Source organism: Barbatula barbatula, assembly GCF_947034865.1.
Source record: "Barbatula barbatula genome assembly, chromosome: 9".
NCBI lineage: Eukaryota > Metazoa > Chordata > Actinopteri > Cypriniformes > Nemacheilidae > Barbatula > Barbatula barbatula.
The window spans coordinates 6,460,109-6,469,427 of NC_136772.1; the positions used below are offsets into that span (position 1 = coordinate 6,460,109).

At 38.6% G+C, this 9,319-nt stretch overlaps 1 protein-coding gene across 1 annotated transcript; it reads right to left on the reverse strand.

The window, feature by feature from the left end:
• Window positions 1-151: 151 nt before the first annotated feature.
• sona (SON DNA and RNA binding protein a) lies at window positions 152-9,105 on the reverse strand. Its single transcript, XM_079464033.1, has 8 exons — window positions 8,954-9,105; window positions 5,928-6,059; window positions 5,186-5,378; window positions 5,022-5,086; window positions 2,437-4,848; window positions 1,892-2,328; window positions 1,705-1,791; window positions 152-1,600 (listed from the first exon to the last, which is right to left on the reverse strand). The coding sequence occupies exons 2-8, from the start codon at window positions 5,953-5,955 to the stop codon at window positions 1,598-1,600; spliced, it is 3,225 nt and encodes a 1,074-aa protein (XP_079320159.1). The 5' UTR covers window positions 5,956-6,059; window positions 8,954-9,105; the 3' UTR covers window positions 152-1,597.
• Between the last annotated feature and the right edge of the window lie 214 nt (window positions 9,106-9,319).

Genomic DNA, 9,319 nt, shown 5'->3' on the forward strand with positions numbered 1-9,319 from the left:
TATATATATATAATACAAAGAGAAGACGTAAATGTGCACAAGCTGTTTACACTCATCATACCAAAATAAGTAAATGTTCCCAAACTGCCCGTTTATTCATTCACTGTATGCGTTTAATAACTCATCTGATTTGAAATAACGAAAACAACTTCAGTCATGTAAATGGTTTCCTTTAATATTTGATGTTGCATTATGTACACAGTGTGTGTCATGTTTCTCAATGCAATGAAAAGGATAAAAAATACAAGTTACTCTAGGAATGTGGCGTTTGTATTTTAGATGCAAAAGAGCCTTACACATTGCCACCATACTGTACTTATTTAATTTTTTTGTTTCGTTTTAATCAAGTAACAGCAAAATGAGACGTAATTCACAATGTTAAAAAGAAACACACCTGCTTCACATTCCCAGTACCTTCAACTGTCTATCTTGACCGATAAGATGATCTGTCTGAAATTAAGCTCTGGATTTTACAAAACTTCTGTCAACGCAGTGAAACAAGATGTGCATCCCTGTTGACAGTGCCAAATCAACCTGTACATGTCAACCGCAGTTTTTCTAAGAATAGCAGCTGTTTTCGCTTTCATTATCTGAAATGACTAAATGTAAATGATCTTGAATCGGAAAAAAGATATCCACAAAACCAGAAAAGACTGAAGAAGGGTGAGGTAAAAAAGGACTGGCAAAACCTATACAGTATACAGCGCAATTTACAGTACGTGCCTAAACAACAGCCTTAATGCAAACGTTCTGCATTTAACACCACCCCTCTCGCTAGAATGATGACATTTCTAGCTACTGTAAATACAGTATATCGCAGTCATTACATATTAAAAGATAAATCAGCAATTTATTCCATCAAAGTTGGTTGAGTCAAAGGGTGCATTTATGATTTCTCAGACAAAAAATTATGTAATTTCTTTGATTTTTAGATAAAGCCTGGCCACAACGTCAATCACCAGCAAGCAGCGAAGGAAAGTTCAATGTATTTAAAAGAAAATTTGTGGTCAAAACCCTTTCAATGCACATCAATGGAAAGATTATTCATTAAGTACAGCACTCAAGAACAGCCACAATTCTGAACCTGAACATTTAATCACTTAAAAATGTCACAAAAGGTGTTAAGGAACAAATAACCGAATTATATTTACCATCAATTTACTTAAACATGTGATTAACATTTAATGACTCTTAAAAGACAGAGGGAAAAAATACTACTAAAACGGTCACATCTCTGCAACAAAGATCTGAAAATTTGTTGGACCAACAGATCTGACCTGTGATCAAAGTTGTGATACACCCCAAAACTGTTTTTTATAAATCTGAGTTAAATCCACCATAAATCCTTCTTAATGGCATTAAGAGGCACCATTTATAGTGAAGGTGAAAACCTGAAATCATATTATTTCAGGACAATTTAAAGAAACCACTTAAATCAACTTGGCTTCAAATGTCCAGATGCTTAAACGTCCGACTCCTATGAGCAAATCAAACTTCATTTATAATGATAAAATGCCTCTGGAGATGTTCATCCTTAAGTCTCAAGCCACAGGGGTCCATTGTCAGGACTGCAGATGAGATCCAGGAGGACAGACGGTTACTGTAACAGTAAAAAACATAAGAGGTCACTGAAAGCAAGCAACACACGTATGCCCAAATAGTTAATAGCTATACGCTACTTAAAATTTAATTAAGGACACTTACTCGTTTCTCATCGTCGTCGTCATCATCTGAAACGTGTGGCCGTGCAATACTCATCTCCTCTTTACTCTCTGCGATCTGTTTACACTTCTAAAACAGACATGAACACCAAAAAGTAAGTCCTGATAATATAAAAGTTTCTTTGTTTTAACATCTGCTTTACTGAGAAACTGTAAACATGCAATCTCACCTCGGTGAACTCCTTGATGCTCATGCTGTTAGCCTGTTGAGCCACCTTCCTCTTCACCTCCTCAATACTGGCCAGATTGGGTGTGGGTGCTGGAGGGGGTTTGTTGGTAATGGTGGGTAGGGGAGCCATCGGGGGCATAGATGCCAAAGCACCCATGTTAGAAAGAGCCGCTGTCATGGTTGCAGCAGTCATGCTCGCAACGGCAGCGTTCATTGTCATGTTGGGCATTGCGGACATGCCTGGTAAACCCATGTTCAGATTCATGGGTAAATTGGGCATGGGCAGTGGCAGGGGCAATGACAAGGGGGTTGGAGACGGGGTTGGTAAGGGTAACTGGAGGATTGCCTTTGGCTTGAGGCTTTCGGGTATGGGCATTCCAGCTTTAGCACACATAGCAGCAGCATTCGCCTTTGCGATCTCTAGCAGTTGATCTTTATCTGGGAGAGAAAAGTAATTCAAGAAAAATTAATTTTGAACTTGAGCATTATTCAATTTACCTCATGCTACAAATTGTATCCTTGAGAGGGAACAACAGGCATATTTACCCAAGTCGGTAAGGCGTGGTGGCGTCTTGCTAGTACTTCGTCTGGATCGCGAGTTGGACCTCCTTTTCCGGAGAATTAGAATCGGCGAGTGACTTGGTTCCCGTTTCCATCGGTCTCTCCTATCAAAGGACTTCCCTCGAAACACTGGTCTCCTCCGACGGGACACGGAGCGGGATCTTCTGGCCCTTGCCTGACGAGGTCTTGAACGTGACCTAGATCTCCTTTTTCTAGCGGGGGAACGCGATTTGGATCTCCTTTTCCGTGCTGGCGATCTAGACTTTGACCGTTTTCGCTTAGGGGACTTTGATTTTGAGCGCTTGGTCCTGGTGTGAGATTTAGACCTTGACTTTCCCCTCCGACCAGCTGATCTAGATCGCGACCTCCTTTTCCGAACAGGCGACCGGGATTTAGTCTGTCTCTTTCGACTGTGCGAGGGAGACCTGGATTTGCGTTTTCTCGCAGGAGACCTTGACCTCCTCTTTCTGCTCACAGATTTGGATCTCCGCCTCTGAGTAGAAGAAGCTGATCTGGATCGATTTCTCCGAACTGGAAATTTGTTGGAGGACTTGGATTCTTTTTTAACTTTACTTGGAGAAGGTGATCGTGAACTTCCTGAACGATCATCTTGTCCTGACCCTGCAGGCAGAGACTCCGGTGAGGAGGATCTGGATCGATTTGGTGTCCGTTCAATCTCAGAGACATCCTCAGACTCCACCTTGATTTCTTTACTTTGTGTTTCACATTTTGATGATGGTAAGTCCTCATCTGGAGTCTTTTGCATGGAGGTACATTCAGTAGACACTGGTATCCAACCACTCGTCTCTGCTGTCTGTTTTACTTGTATGATTTCCTCCTCAGTATCAATTTTTGTGTCTGACGTGTCTTTAGAACCATCATCCATTAAGGACATTTCATCATTAGCGGGAGATTCAGAGTGTGCTTCCTTGGCAGGAGAGGGACTTCTGTCTGAGGACTTGGATCTGGATCTTGACGTGTCTCTCAGTGAAACAGATCTTGACCGCATGTCTTTTTTCTTTTGAGTCTTTCTTGACTTAGGGGATTCAGACTTTGAATTGTGTGAAGATGACCGTGACCTAGATTTTTTACAGCACTCTGGTGATACCGATTCAGACTTTGTGCTGTGAGGGCTTCTAGACTTTGACCTCTTTTGACGGACTGCAGGCGAATTTGACCGTGAGCGTCTGGAGCATTGAGGTGACCGAGACTTGCTTCGTCGACTCGGCGTTCTCGAATTTGATCTCCTTCTATGCACAGTTTTAGACAATCTATTTTTCCTTCTAGATTGAGAGCGCCTAAATATCACAACGGACCTTGAACGTGTCCGCCGCCTTCTTACAGATCTAGACCTGGACCGCCTTGTCCGAGATACAGGTGTCCTCTTTTGAGAACGGGACCTTGAATGTCTTCCTCTCCGTATGGACCTGGATCGTGATCTTGAATGACGATTCTTCCTTCGAGATCTTGAGCGTGATCGTCTTGCTTTTCCAGCTGACCTAGACCTTGAACGATGACCACGTCGTGGGGACCTTGTCCTAGATCTTTTAGCCCTTGTGTGAGATCTTGAGCTAGAGTGCAGGTCTTTTCTTCCGGAGAGAGACCTTGACCTGCGCCCAGGCTTTTTCGTCACTTTGGATGGTGATCTTCCTGAGGGGGATCTTGAATCTCTTCTTTTTGGACGATTCTTGTAACCAGAAGCAGACAAAGACCTCTCCCTAGAAGATGACCTGTCTTTATGACATCCTGATTTACCAGAGGACTGCTTTGGAGTTCTGGAGCGACTATGTTTGGTTTTAGTCCCTTTAGAGCCTGAAAGTGAACGAGACCTTGACCTGGAAATGGACAGTTTCTTTTTCTCTCTCAGATTGCCATTTTCTTCCTTTACAATGTCCTTCAGCTCAGCTTGCTCTTTGACCACATTATCTTGCTTGGGGATGATATCAGGAAGTTCTTGGACTTTACTAAAGGTTTCATGCTTGTCAAGATCTTCCACTTTTTTGTCCCTCTCATTGTGTGTCACATTATCTGCAATTAGCATTTGTGCAGCCTCAGGAGACGCACTTCTTCTCCTTTCTGGCTTCAGACTTTCCACTTCATCGTCATCAGACGTGATGGCTCTCTTTATATCATCCAGTCGAGATGGGCTTTCTTTCAATTTGTCTTGTAAAACTTTAGCTGCAGTGATGGGTGATTTTCTGTCCACTTGAGCTTTAAGTGATTGTTTGGATTCAGGTTCTGATTCTGACCCTGACGCTGAAGTACTCTCTGATCTTGAGCGAGATGAGGATTTTTTCTCTTGCTGCGCCTCCTCTTTCCGTCTTTTCTTCTTCTTCTTCTTACTTGAACGATGTTTCTGTTTCTTAACCTTTGTATCACCTTCCCCATCACTGTGGTCTGTCAGAAAAATATCAAATTGTGGTTGTCAAGTGTATGCAGTCATTTAATTATGCATGTTGTTACACCTGCATTCAATTCACATCTTTTGAAACCCTGAGTGCACGTATAATAATAACTTTCAAATGTATAAGTCTGAGAAGCTTTGGCGTTATAAATAAATGCATGCATACCTTCTGTACAGTTTTTTGTGGCATTTGTATGATCATCAGTGTTAGAAGAGCCATCTTTCTTTAAGCTGTAGGAAAAACATGAAATACCTCAATGCAGCATCAGGGAAACGTAAAACAATCAACTTTATTACATAGTATTGTGAATAAACCAGACAGACGCTTACCTGGTTCTTGTACGAGAATCTCCCTCTGACTCTACTCCAGATTCAGAGCTGCTCTCTTTTTCCTCCTTACGCTTCTTACGTTTCTTTTTACTTTTGTGTTTCTTATGTTTCTTGTTTTTCTTCTTTGGTGTCTCGCTTCCATCCTTAACAGAAATGCCTTCATATGGAACAGCAGTATCAGATGGTTCATCATCTGTGGGACAAAGTTTAAATACACATGTAGAAGTGAACACTGCCGGTGTGAAACAAAGCATGGACTAATATCATAAGAAATATGTTCTTGATCTTGAGACTTTCACTGACATCTAGAGGTGTCGATAAAGCACCATGCAACAGTCAGTTTCAGTTACCAATGCCATTGTAGAAATAAGTGATTTATTCTCAGAATGAACATGTATGACAATAAACGTGTTACTGAATGTTGACTGGTTATTTGAGCTTAACAAGCTCAACACTGTACGTTTACAAAGAAGATAAAATGTTTTCAAGGATTAAATATATTATTGAAGAAATGTCTTGTAATGATGAAAAAATAACGGAGTACACATTTAACACTAGACAATGATAAAAACAAACCGTGACAGTGGATTAGAACTGTGTATGAGAATATGACAGTAACTTAAATATATATAGCATATGGGAGAAACAATTTTATACTGGAATAAAAAAAAATCTTCAGCATTGTTTTCACAGAACTTCTAAACAAATGTCTATATGATGAAAAAAAATTAGAGTAGCTTACCAGGACCGGTGTTTATGGCACACTCCATTTCAGAACCTGACGTAATGAATCCCAATCTTATACGATTATAATTGTTGTCCTTGTTCAGCAAATTAAGACACACAAAAATGACTTAACCTTTAGTTTTTCACTCTGTAAAGAAACAAAAAACCTTTTTAGCTTACCAATACAACTTTAAGCTATGAATAAATTACTTCAAATATGTAAAGTAAAGTAAACATGAAATAAACAAAAACCATGAAAATAGTTCTTCTGATTCCTTGTAGCACGGTCATAAACCATCACTTTACTTTTGAGGAAAAAGAGAGATCGGTAAAGTGTACATACTACTAAAACCTTCCAAAGTTACATATTATAAACAAATAGTACTTAATTCAAGAAAAAAAGTGGAATCAATTTGAAAGTTATAGGCTTAAATGTGAGTTTGTCCAGCATGTTACATCATTTTTGACCCAATTGGATGAACACACAAACCCTCCTGGCACTCAAACAGCAGAACTGTTGTATAATAAAATCCTGTTAAATCACTTTTGATTCCCACAGGACGCAAACAGTGATCCAGTTTTGACATCATTTATATTTATAAGATGGAAAATCCACTAAACTGTATCACGCATGGAACCATGACAGTTCAGAAATGACTGTAAATTTGAAACTTGCACAATAAAAATTACATTGAGCCATCATAACATCTCATTTCGTGTGCGGTATAAACATGATGAAAGGAAGAGCGGCAAACTTAACATTGTGACTGAAGAACACTACAAAGATGCATATCAGAAAAACATTAATTTGTACAAATGCCCAGAAAGCAACCGTTTTATGGAAACAAATGTACCCTTCAATACTTTCTTATAACATACGGGCTGTTCATAATAATTTTGTAATTACAAACAAAGCTAAAGAGATTCACATAAAAATTCACCATAACTTTTACCACTGTAAATTATTCAACCAGATTTGTCTTCTTGTGGTGATGAAGATGAATCAGTGGTTCACTTGCTTTTTAGATGTACAGTACCAAGGCTATTTTTTGAGTTCGGACTCTTTTTTTTTTTGTTTCCGATACCCGTGCCAAATCGATACCTGAATCGTGCCTGAATTAACACTTTTAAAAAAGAGCCACAGAACACAGGTGGATGACATTAAAGAACAAGATGTTCAATTAAAAAACATTTATAAAAATACTAGAAAATGCACAACAAATTCACAATTAAAGTTCTGAAATGAGCATGGACACTAACATTGAAAGATATAGTATAGTGTTTACGGTTTACCTTCCAGCTACAACTACATGCTCACCATAGTTGTATTAAATATGGGCAGAAAATCTGTTGATTATATCAACAGATTAAGTCCATGTACATTAAATGTGCATTATTTAAAAATCAGACTGCGTGTTCAGACTGACAGATGCTATAAGGTTTTTGCACTTTCAGTACTTTGTCTGACTTGTCGAATGTGTTACTGTGTTAAGAACGAGCTCCACTGCACACAGCAAGTGCTTTACTGATTTTAGACGCGTGCAACAGCTTTATTGTGATCGCTCGCATTTCAGGCGAGTCATGTGCGTTTCGAAATTAACATTATTTTCACTTTAAAATTTGCCTTAGGCGGAGGTTGAAGTTAAAGACTGCGCCAGGTTCCATTATTGAGGTTTTATCCGTTTAATAATTTTATTGATATTAAGGAAGAAACTGTCCTGTGTTTATTTTCCAACACTGGACAATGTTATCAGAAGAATCATGTGCTTGCTTGGAAAAGGTTATATCCAGAAATGTAAAGTTATAGGTTCTAATCCTAATATTATTGTTTTTGCTCATATTTAAAACGTTTTGCGTTTTAAAATTGCAACTTATAAATTGAAGAAAAACAAAAAAAGTGTTAAAAAACAAAATATTGGATGTAATTGTTGGATCACCAGTGAACAGAAATATAATGTTTTAATTGATTCCTTTCTACCCCCCTTATAGTACTCTTTATAATTTTTATTATGATCTTACTTTTACCTTTCTGTGTATTATGTTTACAAGTGTTTTGTTAAACAAACTATGGAATTGCATCACTTGTACGATTTTCAATATAAATGTTTATAAAAATAATAATAATAAAAGACAAAGATGGTTACATCATGTCCACAAAAACGGTGACGTAACAGAAAAATTACAGCAAAATTAACAATACAAACAAAACAATAACCAACCGGCTACAATAACAGACAGACAAATACCGACACAAAATTACAATATTGACCACATTTCATTCCAAATGCCAATGTTCTCTAGTATTGTAGCAAATATGTTCTTTTCAAAACCGCAAAACACTAGAAATAAGTTACATATGTTCTATTTTCCTAATGATTGATATCCCTATAAAAGTCTTCGGATTAAATTACAATGACAAATGCTGCAGATCCAGAACAAGCATCAGTCCCACACATTCATTATCGTACTATTGTGAGCCGTTTTAGCAAGAACGACTAGCATCTGTAAATAGCGCGCGAGAGACAATACTCACGTGACCGATGTGGTAACAAAAACGACGTATTAAGATTAAAAATGTTCGCGCAGTTTTTGGCACGTTTTATTGACAAACCAACACAAGTACGTTCCGTTATCTTACGCAATTATGATGTATCGCTTACATTCGGACCGCAGACTCGCCTTGTGCGCGGCTAACCATTTAGACACGCGCATCCTACAATGGCTAACTACAAGCGTGCTCCGAAACTAATCCCTTATTTCTCCATTTGTAACAAGTGTATTATTGTAGGTCCCTGAAAAACAGTGAAGGTGGGAGAACAACATAGCAATCTATCAAAAATCAAGGCTGGTCGACTATTTCGCGAGTCACGCGGACAAAGAATGCTTAGCTCACGTTAGCTTAGCATTGCACTTGCGATAGGCTTTACGGCAATCAAGCCGCGGGTCTGCTACGGTTCAACATGCTAAGCTCGGTCGTTTTTGTCGTACAAACGTATAAATGCGTAACAATTCTGAACATATATTTAATCGACACCAACTCACCTGTGCCCCCTATTACTTGATCTTTATCAGTTATGAAAGCTCGGGAAAGTTGATGGCTGTTGTTAGCCATGACATTCCGACCACAGTCCGCCAGTATCCCAGCAACACACGGGACCCTTTGATTTCTTCGCTTTTTTTTACAGTAACTACAAGACTCAACAGCGGCATCTAGTGTTAATATTAATTAGAACACGTTCGTTTTTCTTAACAGATTTGACTGGCACGGTTGCTACAAAGCTACAGACACTGTGCTGTTATCATTTAATAAGAAATGTGCTTTATTGGCATAATTCATTCCTTTATTTGAAACTTTGTTTTGCCACAGAATAATTATTTCATAATTTCATATATTTTTTAAGAATATTC